The sequence below is a fragment of the Diabrotica virgifera genome, chromosome 2 (assembly GCF_917563875.1).
Source record: "Diabrotica virgifera virgifera chromosome 2, PGI_DIABVI_V3a".
In the NCBI taxonomy this organism is placed as follows: domain Eukaryota; kingdom Metazoa; phylum Arthropoda; class Insecta; order Coleoptera; family Chrysomelidae; genus Diabrotica; species Diabrotica virgifera.
In genome coordinates this window covers 35,909,636-35,930,489 of record NC_065444.1, presented here as the reverse complement: position 1 = coordinate 35,930,489, position 20,854 = coordinate 35,909,636, and the positions used below count along the sequence as shown (strand labels likewise).

At 32.6% G+C, this 20,854-nt stretch overlaps 1 protein-coding gene across 1 annotated transcript in view; it reads left to right on the top strand.

Annotated features, from left to right (window-relative positions):
* Positions 1 to 20,854, top strand: part of LOC114327427 (huntingtin) — a 98,211-nt gene that overhangs the window by 5,352 nt on the left and 72,005 nt on the right. Inside the window, exons 5-8 of the mRNA XM_028276045.2 lie at positions 2,514 to 2,849; positions 8,544 to 8,929; positions 11,985 to 12,431; positions 17,291 to 17,446. Of these exons, the coding sequence (XP_028131846.2) occupies positions 2,514 to 2,849; positions 8,544 to 8,929; positions 11,985 to 12,431; positions 17,291 to 17,446 (1,325 nt within the window). The remainder of the gene's footprint in view (positions 1 to 2,513; positions 2,850 to 8,543; positions 8,930 to 11,984; positions 12,432 to 17,290; positions 17,447 to 20,854) is intronic.

Genomic DNA, 20,854 nt, shown 5'->3' with positions numbered 1-20,854 from the left:
TTAAAATTATTACAAAAATAAATATTAAAATCATTAGGCTTCCAGGTTAAACTGCATCGATTGCCACTGTGTCGAGCTTTCGACATCCCGCTGGAGTTTTCCTCAGAGCTTATTAAGGGGGGGGGGGGGGAGTATAGTTAATTCTGCGTTTTTTTTGCATAATTTTAAAACACGTTTTCTCTTGAAAGTGGTGGGGTTAAGTTAAATGGGTAAAAGGATATCTTAAAGAACAACACTTGAAGATTATTCAGTTACATTTTTATTAAAAAATATTAAAGAATGAAGTGGTGGCGTCATTTTTAAGTAGACGATAAAAAAAAAGCTGATTTGCGGTGTACACTATATTTTCGGACAGAATCATCCGAAACATACAAACCAAAAAGATTATTTTAGTTTAAGAGTTTCTTGAGGTAGTGACGTAGAGTTTTTATGATTATATTGATTTTTAAATTCATGGTATAACTTTAAAGTGAAAAAATCGAAAAAGAAAAAAAAAAGTGTGTTCGGCAAAGAGAAAAATGGTAATATACAAAAAATTGATAAAATAAGCAAAAACTCGACGTCACTACCTAGTAAAATATCTAAAAAAAAGTGTGCAAAATTTCAGAAAAATCGGTGCATTACTTTTTGAGTTATGATGTACACCGCCTCAAAAAACATGTTTTTCAGAAAACACGTTAAAAAAAAAGTAGTTTTGTCAATAATACTAAGAAAATTTTTGTATATATCTATATTTCCGTCAATTTTGCTCGGATTAACTTGAAATTTTAATGGTATATTCTTGAAAATATTTACAATCGAATAAGCCAATAAAAAAAATCGAAAAAAATAATCAAAAATACTATACCCCCCCCTTAAACGCGTCATGTTTTCAGGTTGAACCGCGTCTATTGTCACTGTGCCAAGCTTTCGACATCCTCGTTGGTGTCTTCCTTAGGGCTTCACTACTTACTACACTACTGCACCTGGGGGCGGCAGACTGTTCATGTATATCGTCCATGATGGGGTTCACTGACGTGGCGCTTGGGTAGGGGTTGGCGTGAAGATTCCTCACGGCGGTATTTTGATTGGTAGGTGGAGCCGGCGATGTTTTCTTTAGGGTACGTCCATAACGGAGACCATGCATCGTATCCTTGCCTGGAGTATAGTATCATACTCTTCATGTTCGTGAACGCTCACATTTAAAATAATGCATTTATTTTACCTAGCGATCAATACTATGGTACGAGCGATACTATGGGGCGAGGGTCGGCGCCTCGTTGTGAGCTCCCACTTAGAAGAGGTCTTAATGTCGAAAGTAACCAGGTGCTGTCATCACTTGTATTGAGGTAGTACAGACGTTTTTTAATTTCTAATTCAATCTCAATCTTAATTTCCATGTAATATCAATGAAATATATTTTTACAAGAACATGGAGAGCCAAACATATAAGAAAAAAATCATCACTACAGGGCCTATAGTCTTTGACTGCTACCTTTTCGTCACTATCATCAACGATATTTACATTTAGACTGCCGTTTTCATTAAAAAAACTTGTCTTGTCTTAGTCCTACGCCTTTCTACCTTTAGGTGTAAGGCTGGTGGAGTTGAGTTTGGCATTGTAGTCTCCATGCTTTCCGATCTTGCGTTAGGTTTCTTGCACTTTCCAATGTCAATCCTTTCTTCTCGACTTCTTTCCTGATTTCATCTACCCACATAACTCTTGGTCTTCCTCTTTTGTTTTTCCCCTGCACTCTCGTTTCGAACACTCGTTTTGTAAGCCTCTCGTTCGACATTCTACACACGTGCCCGAACCGTCTAAGTTGTCCCTCCACTATTTTTTCATTGATTGGTTCCAGTTTTAGGTTTTGTCTAATTGTTTCGTTTCGCATTTTGTCTGTCCTCTTTCTGTTTGCTATTTTCCTCAGGAACCTCATTTCCATAGCATTGACTCTGGATTTTTGTCTCCCCGTCAATGTATATGTCTCGCTGCTATACATGATTGTTGGTCTAACTACTGATTTAACGACTGCCGTTTTTACTTTCTCCGGTATCTCTTTTTCCCCAAAAATGTTGTTTTCATAGCGTTAATAAGCTTCCTGTTCGTCCCATTCTCTCGTTTATTTCCATGTCTTGTTTACCATTTGCTTCGATTATTACTCCTAGGCATTTAAAATATTCCATTTGCTCTAGTTGTTTCCCGTCTAATTCTATTGCGTGTGTCTTCCTCTATGCAAATTAAAAAAACTGTTGTTTTTAAATCTGCTGTTAATTTTGCCTGTGTATATAAAGTCTATGCCATTTTGATGTGGTTTACCACGTTTTACGCACAAAAGTAAACAGAAACTGGTATGTGCAATAACATGATACAGCAATACACCAAATAATTTTTCTGTGGTTTACACAGCTTTCTTTATATACATGATACCTACAAAAAAAATAGAATTTTGTAAAATTGTGGCTTACCGTTAGGTTGCAATAAGCTCTTTATATGTATAACTAGGTGAATTTTTTTAACACTCTACCTTTTGCAGATACTATAATTCCAGTCAACGCAGAACATTCGACTTTCCAAATCCTAGGAATAATTTCGTGTATCAAGTCGTTGATACAAAATATATTTTCAGTCGAAACTGATTCTAGTCTCCAGAATAAGAATGCCCTCACCGAAAAACTCTTACAGATCTTCGAACTTTGTCTGCATTATTTATCCCACAAGGATCATAACATCATAAATATTTGTTTAGAAACGTTGAAAGTACTTTTGGAGTGCCCATGCAGCCATTTTAGAGAGAGGTTGAACTCCGGTTTTGGATGTCACAGGATTTATTCAAGCGAAAAACTCTGTATATTAAGTAATAGATCTCCAAGTAAGTATATACCTACTTATTTACACTCTGGGGCCAAATTAACCGCCCACTTAAAAATGGATCATTTTTGATGACTCGAATTTCCTAAACCTGTTGTCCAATTTAAGTGATTTTTTAAATTTGTTATAGCCTTATTCTTTAACAATATCGCTTTAGTAATATTGTTGCTAAACAAGTAAATATTTGTATACCGAGTGTATAAATAATTGTATACCGAGTGTACGAATCAAACTGTGTTTTTTTTTTCAAAGTTCGCATCACCCTGTGTAATATTCTTAGCATTTTTTATAAAATACTGAATTTAGAACCCAACTGTAGCCTCACGTTTTCTCAACATTCTGTTTTTTGATTCATTCGCTTATGTTGGACCATAAAAAATTAGGTACTTTAACAACTAGCCGTATTTTTCTTCAATACAGGGTGTTTTAAATAAGTATGGCAAACTTTAAGGGGTAATTCTATATGAAAACATAATGACAGTTTGCTTTATAAACGTATGTCCGCAAATGCTTCGTTTCCGAGATAGGGGCTGTTGAAATTTTTCTTACAAACTGACGATTTATTTATTGCTTGAAAACCGGTTGAGATATGCAAATGAAATTTGGTGGGTTTTTAGACGTAGTTGTTGCACATTTTTGACATACAATTAAGAATTTAATATTCACCATTGGCGCGCATACGGGTAATATATGACCCTTACGCGCGCCAATGGGGAATATAAAATGCTCTATTGCATGTCAAAAAATGTGCAATAACTACGTCTTAAAAGGCACCAAATTTCATTTGCATATCTCAACCGGTTTTCAAGCAATAAATAAATCGTCGGTTTGTAAAAAAAAATTTCAACATACCCTATCTTGGAAACGAAGCATTTGCGGACATACGTTTATAAAGCACACTGTCATTATTTTTTCATATAGAATTACCCCTTAAAGTTTGCCATACTTATTTAATGGCTAGTTGTTAAAGTACCTAACTTTTTATGGTCCAACATAAGCGAATAAATCAAAAAAATAATGTGTGTGTACTTGGTACGCACTTAAGAAGTTATACTTCTATTATATGATTTAAACGAAATTAATATACTTTTATTTATATTTTATTTAAATATTAAACTAATTTATACTTACTACTTCTCAACATTTTTATTAAAACAGTGCCAAAAATTAAAATAATAAAAGAATAAAACACACAGAAACGCATTGAAAAATGCCACAAATCATTTCTGAACAATAATTTTCGGAAATTTTTTTAACTAAATACGTATTTTCTGAAAATAAAATTATATAATAAATACACTTACAATCATAAAATGTATAAAAAAATTAAAGTTTATATTGGGATTCGAACCCGCTTATCAGCGCAGTTGGTGTTGGAATTCATTCACCTTGAACGCTTATCCACGGAGACTATACGTCATCATGTGCGAAGTTCAAGTAACTAAACGGATTAAACTTTTGACAATTCTGGATTAAATCAAAGTACATATTTTGATTTTGAATTGAAATGATTTAGAATTGAAAAAATACAACAAAACATAGAGTAAGAAAACAGTATATTAGGTGAATATTGATAGAAATTTTGATGGTAATCAAATTATGTAAATAAAAGTATTACATACTATGTATTTTGGTAAGTTCAAATAGGTAGGTACCTATGGAATTTTTTATTAGGACACTGAAACATTTACAATTATTACGTACCTGTTGCTTTTAAAAACTATTTAAAAGTCACTACAATTATAAACTTTTTTGTTTCTGTCCTCACAACAATAAAACTAATATATTATACAACATTTGTTTACCTCCATATTGAACGATAATTATTGACAGATCATTTCAACACCCAATCAGAGAACGTATAACGAATAATACCATACTGTCGGTGTGCGCATGCGCGCAGATTATTAATAAATAATCACCCTCATATCGCGCCTAAAGAAGTATAACTTCAAAAACAGAATGTTTAGAAAATATGAGGCTATAGTTGGGTTTTAATTTCAGTATTTTATAAATACTAGAATATACCACAGGGTGATTCGAACTTAGAGAAAAAAAACACAGTTTGATTCGTACACCCGGTATACAATGAACATTTACCTGTTTAGCGACAATATTATTACTGCGATATTGTCAAAGAATAAGGCTATAACATATTAAAAAAACCACTTAAATCGGACAACAGGTTTAGGAAATTCGAGACATCAAAAATGACCCATTTTTAAGGTGGGCCGTTAATTTTGCCCCAGAGTGTACAATTATTACATCTTTCGTACCATTATTTACATATTACAATATACTAGGTAATACATCTAGTTAGAGCGTACATGCAAAAATTAACACTTTAACTGACACTTGTATGTTTAAAATATATTTCTAATATTTTGCAGTCAAGAAAAGTAATTGTAAACATAATAAGCATAATTCAAGAAAAATTAACACGTGTAGATTTGATTTTCAAATAAAAAATTATTTTTTTTTGTAAAATTTAATTTTAAAACATATTATTTGTAACTATAACATGTAAATATTTAAGCTTCCTGACATTTCATAACCTTTTCTAGTAATGATAATAAGAGAAAAGTAAAAAATTGCAAAATAAATATTTATTTTAAATCATTTAAACAAATTGGCCGGTTCAATATTTCACAAATTAACTCATTGAATTTTTATAATCTATGCAACAAGGTACCCCAAATTAAAAAAAAAACATCAATTTTCATTGATTAGAACTGGAAATATTGCGACTTTTATAAAATTCGAAGACATAAATTCAGTTTTTGAAATAATAAAATCGAGAAATGAAAAAAGTGCTAACTCTGATTAGAGAACCTAAAATAGAGATATTGGACCCTGTGTCCAGTAAAGCTAAACAAGAATGTCTTAAGATAGATATTTCAAGGTATGGACGATTATCCTTGTTTTTTCGAACTAATAATGAATTAATGTCAACATCAATAAGAGAAGATAAGGTACTACTTGGAGAAACTACAGAAGAATCACAAAGGACATGATCGATTAGCGTTGTCCGGTTTTCGGTTGATACTTGCCGTTCCGTGGTCTTTTGTCTTTCGGTAGAGGGTGAGATGATTGACTTGTGGAAGCTTGTGCTTCCAGACCCGAGAAACTGGTTCCTTGCTCTTGAGGCTATAGTATTCCCTGTATTTTGATGAGGAGTGGGAGCCAGGGCAGACGATCCACCCCTTCTGTCGTTTCCAGAACAGGACGGACACTCGGATTTACGGACCCCTTGACGTCCACACCCATAGCAAAACCGAATTCTAGGCTCAGGACAGTCGTAGTACCCATGTGTTACATGACGACAATTCCAACAGTTAATCTTCGAATTAAAGGTAGAGACGTTACCCGACCGAGAATAACTTTGCCTACCAGAATAGGATGATTCCTGGTTTCTGGCATTTGACCGACTAGGGACACTAGATACAGTGTCAGAAGACCATGACAACACTTCTTCTAACCTCTTACATTTTTCTGTAAGATCAGCAATCGAGAGAATGTCAGTGAGTGCCAGACTCGGATGATAAAACGGCAACAAATTTTTCCTAATAATTCTGATTCTAAGGGTTGCAGGGCATTGTATTATTTTTAAATTCATGTAAAAATTCTATTTTGATTTAAAAAAAAATTAACTTCTTACATGTTAATGCGTCCGAGTTATTTTAAACGCTTGTAAGCTTAAAGTCACAATTCTTTTGTAAACCTATTTTACAATCAATTTTGCAATACTTGTTAAGGATGTAGGCGCAAAATTTTAGTCCAATGCTTTTTAAATTCAATAATTTTTTTCGAATCCTGAGAAAACTGATAAATATTTTTGAAAAATTTAAACGCAGGGTGAAAGATTATATTATTACCGAGGGCCGAAAGGCCCTTGGAATAAACAAAAAGTTTCTTTTGAATGAGATATTTGAAATTCATTCTCAAAATCAATTTTCTTCTTTTTTTTTCACCCCTGTAATTTATTAAAATAAATATTCTAGAAGTTTTCAGGGACTTTCAGCCCTCGCTAATAGTGTACTCTTTTATTCTGCGTTTAAATTTTTCAAAAATATTTATTAGTTTTTTCAGGATTCGGAAAAAATGAATGCATTCAAAAAGCATTGGCCTGAAAATTTTGCTCCAACGCTCTTAAGTGAAACTTCTTGAAATTTGTTGTGCATTTTTAGAAGAGTTTGGTAATTTAAGGAAAGTCTGGAAAAATCATAAATATATTTTTGTGATAAGAATGAAACCAGCAAGGATGCCCGGGAAAATTCTGGAAATGGGAAACACGACAAAAAGAAGAAGAGGGCGTCCCCGAAAGAATTTGAGGGATCAAATAGAGGACATAGGAAATGCACGAGGGAAAGCGAAAGAAAAAATGAAACGCCTAGCCAAAAACAGAATAGAGTGGAAAAAATGGGTGAAAGAAACAACCGATCATAATCCGGCCGATCATAATCAGGCATAAAGAAAAAGACAAGAAGAAGAAGAAGTTAAAATACACAAAATAAAAAAAATTAGACCTTCAGCGATCTCCAAAAAAAAGTTATACGCTTTTTTCGAAAAAAATGTATTTTTGTGCTATGTACACTCAACCTACGGGTCTATTGGGACCAGAGACATGTTAAGGATAGACCGGGGGGCTAGTCATATGTCACTCAATGCATCGAGGTGTAACACCTACATAGGATTGAGTGGTCTAGCCATATTTGTCTGTCACATGCGCGGGATCGCTTGGTTAAAAGATATTTCCATGCTGTTTCCGCGTTACGCTTTTTTTGGTGAGTATGCCTTGTCTACGCTTAATGTCAATGATTGGGACCGTGCAAGTTCGGAAGAGCGACACCTGGTTTCATAGCTCGGCAACATTTTAGCACTTTTAATGGACCGTGATAGTGTGACGTCAAAACGTCAAAAAAGATTCCAAACAAAGCAAAAGTTTGACGTCTGTAAATTGTTTATACACGTGATTTGTGTAATCATTTTTAATTTTATTTTGATTTAACAATCATCTGCACATTTTTTCTAAAGACACAATCCTTGTTGGTCATATCAATCATATTGCTTTTAATCTTATAAATGCCATTGTACTACAAGCATTGTACTGCATATCATATCAGTATTGTGGAGCAACATATAATTTTTACAATCTATAACACATCATTTGCGAAATCCCATTTTCTTCAATGACAGTAGGTATGAAATATACGTCAGTTTGACAATTTCAATTAACAATATGAATTATTTAAGAAATATATGTTAAGAAAGTTGCAAGATTTGTCCGCTATACGCGCACGATCGTTTCTCGTATCCCCTCCATGTACTTGCACACAGCGAATAAAAAATATACAAGTTTTGTAAAAGTCTCTACTATACGTGTAAATTTTTTGAAATTTTTCAACAGAAAAATAATAAAAATGAAAAAATGACGTTTTTGTGACAAGAAGAGACGGGTAGCGGGCTAAAATTGCTCCGAGTCTTATTTTTTAATTACTTAGAACGTAAAAAATGAAAAAATTTGAATTATAGGAGTTGCCCATCTTAACAAGGGGGTACTCTTTTACCGTTACAAAGAATTTTTTATTATACCGGACGGATAAAAGTTTATTGTCATAACTGATTCAATTTGTCAATAATTATTAGCATTCATTTAACATACTATTTTCTATTTTTCTTATATTTTCTATTTTAGGCCAACTCAGTGTAGCAACAACAGTAACCACTGAAGATAACCTATTTTCCGATTCAGACCTGACCGAAACGTTACATTCAGATATTGAAAAGTGGATAGACGAGACCTCGATATCTGTAAGAAACATAACCTTTGCAAAAACCAAAGAAAAATCTCAATCTCTGGACAAAATAAGTAGGTTCGAATTGGAAACTATAAGAAATATAGATGTCAATAATTTTGGAGGATTAAATCAATTAAACAAAGAAAATTTTATTACTCAACGCAAGGCTCATAGTATTGAAAATACCTTGGACATCCTTAGTTTCAGTGAAAATTCTTCAGAAAAAAGTTATTGTGCAGTTGATTCCGAAGAGAAGCTTTTAAATCTGGAAGTCTGTATACAGGTAACGTGGACTGTAAATATTATTAATTTTACATGTTGTTCCCTTCTTTCAGTGTCCCCTCCTTCTCTATATTTTCTCCTTCATAAGGATGTAGTGGCGTCATGTAATTTGTTTGACCCTTTCTGTCCAATTATCTTTCTCCTGCATGTGTTGGTCCGCTTCGTAGAATGAGTAACCAGTCACGTTCTTTATTTTGTCCGACGATCGTACTGCACAGCTTCCACTGGATCTTTTGTCCGCTACATTGCCTTCAACTATCATTCGCTCCATATCTTCTCTTCTTGTAGTTATATGTCCAACATATCTCAGTATATTTTGCTTAAGGGGTGGGGATGGTTTGAAATATTTAATTTTTTTTATTATTTCAAATAAAAGTGCATACTTTCAAGAATACTCTCTGAAAATTTCAAATTAATCGGAGTAAAATTACCAGAGATACAGCGTGTGGAATATCCCTACCTTCGACTCGCTTTGCCGCGACTTCGCGCCAGCACGCTTGAGCGTAGTGAGAAACGTTAAACAACTGTTCGCCTTCTCTTTTGTAGATTACTCCTCGATTCAAAAAACATATTCCAATGTGCATCACTTTACGATTTGGCAGACAAATAAGAAGATGAAGATGCAGTTGTCAAAACTTCAAAGGCATTTTTCTCAAAACTGCTTTTTCAAATGCGGTGGACATTGTAACTGAAAAACTACTCGGCCGATCTACCTGATATTTTGCACAAATTTTCTTTAGACATTTCATGAGATAACAACGTCGAGATATTTTTCTTTTTTGCTTATTTTTTGTTCAACAACAATAAATCTGTTGATTTTCACAAAATTTTTACCAAAAATGAAATTTTTTTGAATTTTGAGTGAAACCAAAAATTTTTAAATTATTAAAAATAAAAAAACTCGACGTTGTAACCTCGTGAAACTCATAAGCTAATTAAATCTTTTTGAATTTTTTGTTTCGTATGATCTAGTGACGAGTTCTGATGTCCACCGCAAAATCCATTTTTTTGTGAGCTGCCTGTCAAAATTTGTCACCAATGGCTTATTTTTCAATATTTTGGACTGAATTTTTTTCTAAATATTCTTCAAATTGTACTTAATATGTTTATTTAATTTAAAAATAAAATAATTTTACCATAGCTTCGAAAAAAAAATCACAAAAATGTGCTTGATATGTTGATTTTCAAACCATACGCCCCCCCCCCTTAAAATAGTTGTGGCGAGTCTAGTTTTTATATTAAGTTCTTCTAGTATTGAATTATTTGTGCGATGTGCGGTCGCATAGGTATGCGCAACATTCTACGGTAGACACACATTTCAAATGCCATTATACACTTAGGTTTATATTGTTTTTTATGGTCTATGTTTCTGAAGCGTAGGCGATGGGAAATATTAATGCTCGAACAAGGTGTACTTTTGTGTTTTTTGTAATGTCAATGTTCTTCCATATTTTTGTGAGTTTGACTGTTGCCGATCTGGCCATTATGATGCGTTGATGGATCTCGTCTTCGCACCCTCCACTGTTAATGATGACGGAACCTAAGTAATTAAATTTTCTGACCACTTCGTAACCTGCCGTGTTACTTATCTCTGTTTGGTTGTTTCTGTTTATATCGATGATCATTACTTTGGTGTTTTGTATATTTATTTTCAAACCACGTTCCGTATTCACTATGCCCAGCTTATTCGTAATTTGTTCCGGTTCTTATGGTAAAGACGCCAATATAACCGTGTCGTCAGCATATTGCAGGTTTTTGATTTTTATTCCTTCTATAGTAGTTCCACCTTGCCATTCCTCAAAAACTTGACGCATGATGTGTTCAGTATGTGTATTAAATATAATGGGGGATATTATACATCCTTGTCGAACTCCAGATTTCAATTAGAAGTTTTTCGAAACCACATTATTAACACTTACTAAAAAAATGATTTTATTAACGTTTAGACGTCCAAATCGGATGCCGTTGTCAAAATACAAAAAATATTAATGAATTAAACAAAAATGTTGTTGCTTTGTTTAATTAAAAAAAGCAACAACATTTTTGTTTAATTCATAATTTTTTTTTGTATTTTGACAACGGCATCCGATTTGGACGTCGAAACGTTAATAACATAATTTTTTTAGTAAAATTGTGGCTTATTTCCCATCAAAACTACAGTAGGAAATACAAAAATGCCACAAGAAAATAGCTTCAGAACAACATTAACTCTTACATTAGAGGTATTATTTACATACAGTTACATTAGTGGTATTATTTACATACCCATTTCTCTAAGTATGTGTGACATTTTATCCCATTTTACGATATCGAAGAACTTGGAGTAGTCAACAAAGCACAAATATGTTTCTACATTAAACTCTTGTCATTTTTTATAATTGACTAATATTAAGAATGTGTTCTCTTGTTCTCCTATATAGGACGAATCCGTATTGTTCTTGGGGAATTTTTAGTAAAAGAATTGAGTTAAGTCTTTCATTGATGATGGTTCGAAGTACTTTGCCTGCATGGTATATCAATGCTACTGTATGGTAATTTCTACAATCTGTCGGTGAACCTTTTTTATATATGGGAATAAAAGTGAGTTTACCCAAGTCATTTGGTCACCTTCCGGTATTCCAGATTTCACTGTTGATTCTAAGCATTACTACAGTCCTGCTGTAGTTATTCCTTCAGTCTGTAGACTGTTCAGACTAACCAGACTGTTCAGACTCTTATACAGTCTGTTATTCCTTCTTCCTCTTCTGCTTTTCTGAATTTCAGCTTTTTTGTCTCCACTTCAATTTCTGATTTCAGTATTTGTAGTTCTTTTTCATAACTTTTTTTCTCTGTATTATTGTCTGGAATGACAGTGTCCCATTTCTGTCTAATAAGTGCACTTTTTTTTCTATTGATGATATGAAATATTCTTATATTTATATAATATGACTGACACTACAATATTTTACACTTTATGCAGTCAGTCTTATAGAACTGACAGCACAAAATTAAACAGTTACCCAAAAGTAGGCTCCTAGCAGTGAGTAAATCAACAGTCTAATATTTTTTTTTTTCAGGAAATTGAAGCTGGAAATCTTCTCGACGCAACCACTCCTCTAATCTATTGTATCCGCCTGATCACAAAACTATTTCTGCTAAACGGTATACCAGAAAATTACATTTCTGATAAAGTAGTGAGAGTCTCTGTAAAATATTTAGCCATTTCCTGTCTCTCCTCATTGTTTAATCTCTACCCAAAAGGATTGTTTATGTACTTGGACAAGAATTATTCGCAAAACATAAAATCGAAAAGAATCAGTAGTCAAAAAATTTCTGATATACTGTTATTAAGAAATCATGTAGATCCTCAACTCAGGGGTGCAATCAGAAATTTGTTGGGTAATTATCTCAAAGTTGTAAGTCATTTGTGTGAAGGCGGATACGAGGACTGGATTAGAGACAACTGTATCGGCGATCAGGATAATTCAGTTCAAATTTGCGATATTGTCAATATATTCATTCAGGTAAGCATAAAACTAATAAGAAACTAATAACAAATTAAAACTTTATCTTGGACCCAAGATAGAGTAACTTGGAACCTGGACTATCTTGGGAAATAACGTTCTCTACTAACATGTGGATTTTCATTAGACCAAAAATGAGAATTATGTCGATTAAATTGTTCTCGTCGATAAAGTAAGATTTCTCCCAAAATCTCTAATTAACCGATTAACCCTTTCGGTACGACACCGGTTTACTAGAATGTGACCGGCTGGACGGGTGCGGACAGCGCTTTCATATAAACCAATCAACAATCAAATATCATCATCATCAATGGTGCTACAGCCCTATGAAAGAGCCTCGACCTTCCCAAGTCTATTACGCCAGTCAGTCCTATCCATTGCCAACCGTTGCCAGTTTGCTGCGCCTATTTTTCTTCCATCCTCATCTACACCATCTTTCCATCTAAGTTTTGGCCTACCCCTATTTCTACTTCCCACAGGTTGTGACATAAGGATTCTTCTAGGAGGGTTGTTATGCTGTGATCTTGCTAGATGTCCTGCATATCTTAGTCGTCCTATTCTTATAAGAGATACTACGTCTTTTCCACCAAATATATGTTTATATCTGTGGTATACCTAGTGTGACCAACTCCAATTCAGTCGAATCCGGGACAAGGCTGAAAAAAATGCCTGAAATCCGGGACTTTTCAATGAAAATCGGGCCATTTTTTTTCAGAAGACAATACTTAAAATACAGAAACGAAAAAAAGTCCAACGTTTTAGTTTTCATAGAACTATAATACCACGATATAAAATTCATGCGTTCTGGATGTGGTAATGTGGTATTGGTATTACACTCTAGAAATTGTCCACTTTTTTTGTTCCCACCAATTCAATTTGATGTGAATTCTTAGAAGAATAACGTATTCGAAATTTCAAAAGACAATTTTACCAAAACGTTGAAAATTCGGATGGCCCGGAAGCCTTATCCGGGACGCCGGGACACGACTTCGGAATTCGGGCCATGTCCCGGATTTTTCGGGCTAGTTGGTCACACTAGGTATACCTCGTAGTTGTACCTCCTCCTCCAAATACCATTTTCACAGATGTACAACAATCAAATATACTGTACATAAAAAGTGCTGAAATCGCATGTGACGCGATATTGTTGACAAATTAGATATTATCACCGATAAAATATGCTTTAGCAAGTAATTTACTGAATGAATCACGTTCTCTTTGTATTTGACTTGAGTCGTTTCCGGTCTACCGGCTACCGAAAGTTTTAGCGACTACAGTCGTTTTCCGCCTCGAAAAGGTTAATTTCGTTTATGTTTATAAATTTTTGTCTTAATTTGTCTAAACAATATTGTTACAATATCACCAGTTGCATTTAGTCGATTTGGATATCTACAAAAACACGGCGCGGCAGGTCCGCTTAACAATTCCTATTACATTCGCCATAAATGATAATAAGATTTAAAAAATCATCAGTAAATCTTACATTTCCCATTATTTACTATGGATGTCCACAAGGATCAGTATGTGGACCTATGTTCTGGGATGTAATGCTAGAGGAACTGTTGGAACAATTGACTATAGATCCTGAAGTGCTTGGAAGCATAGCATATGCAGATGATTTGTTGTTGATCATAGATGCAAACTCAAGAAGAGAATTAGAAAATAAATCAAATGAAGTATTAATAAGAGTAAATGATTGGATGAATAAAGTAAAATTAACAATATCAGATTCAAAAACAACATATAGTTTAATAAAAGGAAATTTAGAAAGAGATCCAATTATAAAAATTAGAGGAAAAACAATAAAAAGAAAAAAGGAAACAAGATATTTAGGTATTATAATAGACGAACAAAAATTATTTACAAAACACATGAGTTGTGTCTGTGAAAAGGCAACAAAGATCATGCATAGCATTGCTAATCTAGCACAGAAGGAATATAGAATTTCGTTCCGACAGATCAGAATATACCTAAGTACAATACTTGCATCAATTGTAGGGTACGGTTCAAGTGTATGGGCACATATATTAATGAAAAAAAAATGCAGAAAAATTAAATAGAGCTCAGAGAGGATTTCTTGTAAGAATGACGGGAGCATTTGGAACAACTGCAACACAGGCACTCACAGTTTTAACTGGAGTAATGCCAATGCATTTAGAAACACAAAAAAGAGCATGTAATTATTGGCTAAAAAAGAAAAATATGAAAAAATAATACAAATAATAGGATTAGATATAAGAAATAAAAGAGAATTAAAAGAAATAATAAATAGAAAAAGACAAAATGAATGGGAAAATTCAACAAAATCTAGACGTTTATACAATTTTATACCAATATTAGAAAACATTCCAAATTATTTTAATCCAAAACAAGGTTTAGTACACTTTTTAACAGGACATGGACCGTACCCAACATATTTGGAAAGATTTAACTTAAAAGATGATGCATATTGTGAATGTGGAGAAATAGGTACACCAGAACATATAGTGTTACATTGTGAAAATACTATAGAAAATGAAGAACATAGAGAAATGAGAAGAAGATTAGAAAGAATTGAAATAAGAGATATATTACAAAATGAAGAATATTTTGGAATATTAAACAATCTAACAGAAATAATATCTAAAAAACAACAAGAAATTTATAATAATAGAAGAAGACAACAAATAATCCAACCCTGATGAAGTTGAGTAAGATAAAGTTAAAATAAATAAAATAAAATATAAATTCAAAAATAGATATTCACAATTATAATAATAATAATAATTCAATATAAAATAAATAAATAAAAATAATAATTCAATAAATAATTCATTAAATTAAAAAAAAAAAGAAACTACCAACTCTCTTCTGAAAATAGAGGGACTGTCTTTATAACTTAGAAGGGAGTTGATAGTACCAAAAATATTTTAACAAATATATATTGTTTCTTTAAATTTGTTAAATGTAATTAATAGATTATGGCAAATTATTAATTGTAAAAATAGATTTAGTAGTTTAGTAAAAAATGTAAAAATATAAAAAAAAATATCTGTAAACCCATCAGGAAAAAAACGACCTGGATTAGTCACTAGAGGCCAGGTCATATGTATGAACAATAAATAAATAAAAAATAAAATTATTTACTATGAAATAGAAACCTCAATATACAGGGTGTAACAAAAATACAGGTCATAAATTAAATCACATATTCTGGGACCAAAAATAGTTCTAATTAACCTAACTTACCTTAGTACAAATATACACACAAGAAAAGTTACAGCCCTTTGAAGTTACAAAATGAAAATCGATTTTTTCGAATATATTGAAAACTATTGGAGATTTTTTATTAAAAATGGACATGTGGCATTCTTATGGCAGGAACATCTTAAAGAAAAATTATAGTGAAATTTGTACACCCCATCAAAATTTTATGGGGGTTTTGTTCCCTTTAACCCCCGCAAACTTTTGTGTACGTCTCAATTAAATTATTATTGTGGTACCATTAGTTAAATTCAATATTCTTAAAACTTTTTTGCCTCTTAGTATTTTTTCGATAAGGCAGTTTTTATCGAGTTGAGGCTTATTTTTTAATATGTTTACATAAACATTTTATGGGGGTTTTGTTCTTTTAAACCCCCCAAATGTTTGTGTACGTTCCAATTAAAATATTATTGCGGTACCATTAGTTAAACACAGTGTTTTTAAAACTTTTTTGCCTCTTTGTATTTTTTCGAGGAGGCACCTTATATTGAGATGTGGCTTCTTTTTTAATATGGTTCAAAATATACCTAAAAATGTAAATCATGAATACATTTTCATATTATTACCAGTCTCCATAATCGTACTCAACCATATACAAATATGTGGTGGATTTGACAAAAATATTAAAAATATCGCGATAAAAACTGACTTTTCGAAAAGGTACTAAGAGGTAAAAAAATCTTAAAAACAGTGTGTTGAACTAATGGTACTACAATAATAATTTAATTGGAACGTACACAAAAGTTTGGGGGGTTTAAAGGAACAAAACTCCCATAAAATTTTTATAGGGTGTCCAAATTTCACTATAATTTTTTCTTAAGAGGAAACAGTAGCGATCAACAGGTAGCAACAAACGCGTTCCAAGATTTCGGCTGTAATTTTGAATATTTTGTCGAGATATTTGGCACACTTATTCGTAATATAATAAAGAGTGGCGGTACAGAGCCTAATTTCAGAAATATGTTAGTACATATGTGGAAATTACTCTATAACTAAATAAAATATTGCAAAAAGGAGCCTGTACCGCCATTAAGAAAGACAAAAAAATACACTTTCTTCAAATAAACTTTTTTATCCCGTGCCTAGATTTTGTGTCACATTGGAACTATTAAAAATCGATTTTTTTATAACAAGAAATCGAACGTCACTGACTTGGCAACATTTCGCGCCTATGTGTATAAAAATGATTGTTTTTGATAGTATAAACGTCACTGTCAGTGTCGAATTACCGACGCACTGTTGCCTCACTTTTGAAAGTTCGCAGAACTTTCGCAATCTTGGACCGCGTTTATTGCTACCTGTTGATCGCTACTGTATCACCTTAACATGCTACTGCCATAAGAATGCTACATGTCCATTTTAAATAAAAAATCTCTAATAGTTTTCGATATATTAGAAAAAATCGATTTTCATTTTACAACTTTAAAGGGATGTAACTTTTTTTATGTGCACATTTGTACTAAGGTAAGTTAGGTTCAATCGAACTATTTTTGGTCTCAGAATATGTGATTAAATTTATGACCTGTATTTTTGTTACACCCTGAATATCAAAAATCGAATATCTGAAGATAATTGTGAAAAAATAAATTTTATATATAATATCCTTTTTATTTTAGGGCTTAAATGATGAGTCTTCAAATTGCATTCGGCAAACACTAGTAACTTTGAAAAATAATTTAAAATATTTAATTGAATCACACCAAAGTAATGCCGTTATACCTCTATTGAATACTCTACCTGCACTATCTGAAAATCCATATTGGCTAGTAAAGGTAAGTTGGTTAAATTTAAAATATGTGTTATAAATGTGTAGATTCATAGCAAACAATGACTATACCGCCAAATACAGATCATCTCAAACCCTTTTTTTCAGTGCGTCACAGATTATCGAATTCTCTCTAACGCATTACAGTTGATTGTTGTACATTGATCTTAGAAAATTATGTAGTCCTTGACGGGTATTCGCATATTAAAACGACTTATACTTTCAGAAAGGTAAGTTGTTTTGGCGATTACAATACTCTAAATAGATAACCAATCAATGATGCGAATAAAGACAATTTGACACAAAAGTAATCGATTGTGACAGTATTTTCAGAAATCACATGGTAAAATGACAATTGTAATTTCTAAGTTAGTATTTTTCAGCGGCGTAAATATAAATATTTTATGTCATTGGTATATTCGGACATTGCATATAGTGAAATTTGATTTTATATTTATTTATTTTTACATTAAAATAATGGCAAATATTTGTATAAATATTGATGTTTATACAGCGTGTCCAATTAAGTCGGCATGATATGGGAAACTTTTTTATTCTTAGTTTTATGAAAAAAAGTTATTTTTTATAAAAAGTTGTGCATGGTCTAAAACTTGAAATACAACCATCAGTTATCCATTTTTTTAAGCCGTATACCAGGTATGTCAAAAAATATGAATTTTACTCAAGAGTAAAGTAGCTTTATTTTTCACAATATTGAAAATTGTTATAATAAAAAGTTGTTTGGAATTAAGAACTATATTCTAATATGCAATTTCATCCTTCTAATTGAAAAAAAAAAATGAATTTTGTTTAAATTATGGATAACCAACATTATTTTCAGTTATTTCAATTATGATAACTCTTATTCTTAATTTTACGAAAAAACAGTAATTCTTAATAAAAAGTTCTGCATGGTCTAAAACCTAAAATACAACCATCTTATGTCAAATTTTATCAATTTTATACGAGGTACGTCTAAAAAGATGAATTTCGATTAAGAATAAAGTACCTTTACAGTTCAGAATATTTCAATAAGAAGGATGGAATTACATATTGGAACATGGTTTTTAGTTCTCTAAACAACTTTACATAAGCACAATTTTCAATATTGTAAAAAATAACGGTATTTTATTTAAGTACTCTTGAGCAAATTCATATTTTTTTTATATACCTCGTATAAAATTGACAAAATTCGATATAAGATGGTTGTATTTTAGATTTTAGACCATGCAGAACTTTTTATTAAGAATCACTTTTTTTCGTAAAATTGATAATAAAAGAGTTATCATAATTGAAATAAATAACTGAAAATAATGTTGGTTAGTAAAATTTTCAATTTTTTTTTCTATTAGAAGGATCAAATTGCATATTAGAATGTAGTTCTTAATTCCAAACAACTTTTTATTATAACAATTTTCAATTTTGTGAAAAATAAAGCTACTTTACTCTTGAGTAAAATTCATATTTTTTACATACCTCGTATACGGCTTAAAAAAATTGATAACTGATGGTTGTATTTTAAGTTTTAGACCATGCACAACTTTTTATAAAGAATAACTTTTTTCCATAAATCTAAGAATAAAAAAGTTTCCCATATGATGCCGACTTAATTGGACACGCTGTATTAAATATAAATATTCTGACAACTGTCAGATTTAACTAAAATGTCATGTAATGATTTGCGACATTCTTAAAATCCTACATGACGTCAAAATTAATGACGCACCGAAAAAAGGGTTTGAGATTATCTGTACACTCAAGTATTGTTCAACAATAGGGATTTTCATTCACAGTCATTTGTTTCGAGCTTCTGTCATATATCGTATAATCAGTGTATATTAATATTACACACAGATTATACAACATATGACAAAAGCTCGAAACAAATGACAATCGATGAAAAGCCCTATTCAGCTCTCTTAATTGCACACTGACACTTACTTAACTTACTTTATCGTGTCCGGACATGTCATTCATACAATATCGGCACAAAATCTGGCTACGTCGGTTCCATCTTTGTTGGAAAGAGCAAATCTTCGAGGGTATATCCATGAGGACAGTTTGTGCATGTAAGAGGTTCCATATTCTGTATTTCTCCACAGTCATAGTTCGCATCATCTTTGTTTTTACTGGAGCGACGCCGGTTCTTATCCTGTTCATAGTTTTAAACGTTTTAAATTCCAGAGATTGGTCGGTCCATTGAACCTGGGGAAGAGAAAAATACTCGGGCGGTTCATCCTGCACTGTTCCAAGGAAGCTTTCCCTGGATTTTAGTCGCTTTCGTAGTGTTCGAGATTTGTTTAGGGCATGCGGCTCGTCCGCGATCTGTTTAATTTTCTCTATGTGCTTTGCAACACCTCTGTTTGTTAAATTACCCCATTACTATAATGCATGTCTCCTTCAGCGCAGTATCAACTTGTTTGGTGTGGACAGATCTGCCCCAAATGGAGCAGTTGAAAAACACAGTGCCTGTACCGTTGTTCTTAAGACGTCAGGACATGCACCATATTTACTTCCCGTTAGCTTTTTGCGTGTGCTGTTCCTAGTTGTTACTTTCTGTCTAGTTTTTATGCATTGTTGTATGTAGGTGAGGGACCTGTCCAGAGCCACTCTAAGATATTTAGGTTGGTCTGTGTATTCTAATGTATTGCCATTCCATGCAGTTTGGAGTTTTCGTTTAGCTTCCTTGGCGCGAAGGTGGAATGCGCAGACTTGGGTTTCAAAAGGATCGGGTCTCAGGGAATTCTGCAGGTAGTACGCTGTCATTGTTTGTAAGCTATCTTCGAGTTTCTCCTCCACCTCTTCACACCTTTTTCCTTGAGCACATATTGCGAGATCGTCAGCATACAGTTAGTGCTGGGCGTGGGTTGGTCGTTTGTATAAATGTTATAGTCAAAGCCCGAAATTCAGGCATTCCTAGGTTTGACTAGGCAATCCTCAGGTCTGACTGACGGTCTTAGTCAAAGCCCGAAATAAATTACAGTTTCGACCTTTGACTAGTCAAACCTAGGAGAGACCAAGTTGGTCAGGCAAAGGTCGAAATTTAATTTTATGAAATCGGGGTTTGACTAGTCAAACCCCGATCAGCTATTAAAATGTCGTAATTTGTTAGATTAGGTTTAATAAAACGTGATTTATTAATTTTAATGTTTATTATTTTTGTATTGTCGTAATTAAAATACTAAAATTAGTGTTTATTCTCACTTTTTGAGGCATTTAGAGTTGCACAATACGTTAGACCTTTTACACTTACATAATTTGAAGAGCATTTCTTATTGCAGTAGCATTTTTATAAAGCCTTTTCCTCCAATTTTAGAATCTTTTGTACTATTTTCTCTTAGAGACCGCTTAACCTCTGGAACATGTTCGAAATTATGAAAATTATTGAATTCTCTTAGTTGATTTCTTGAAAAAA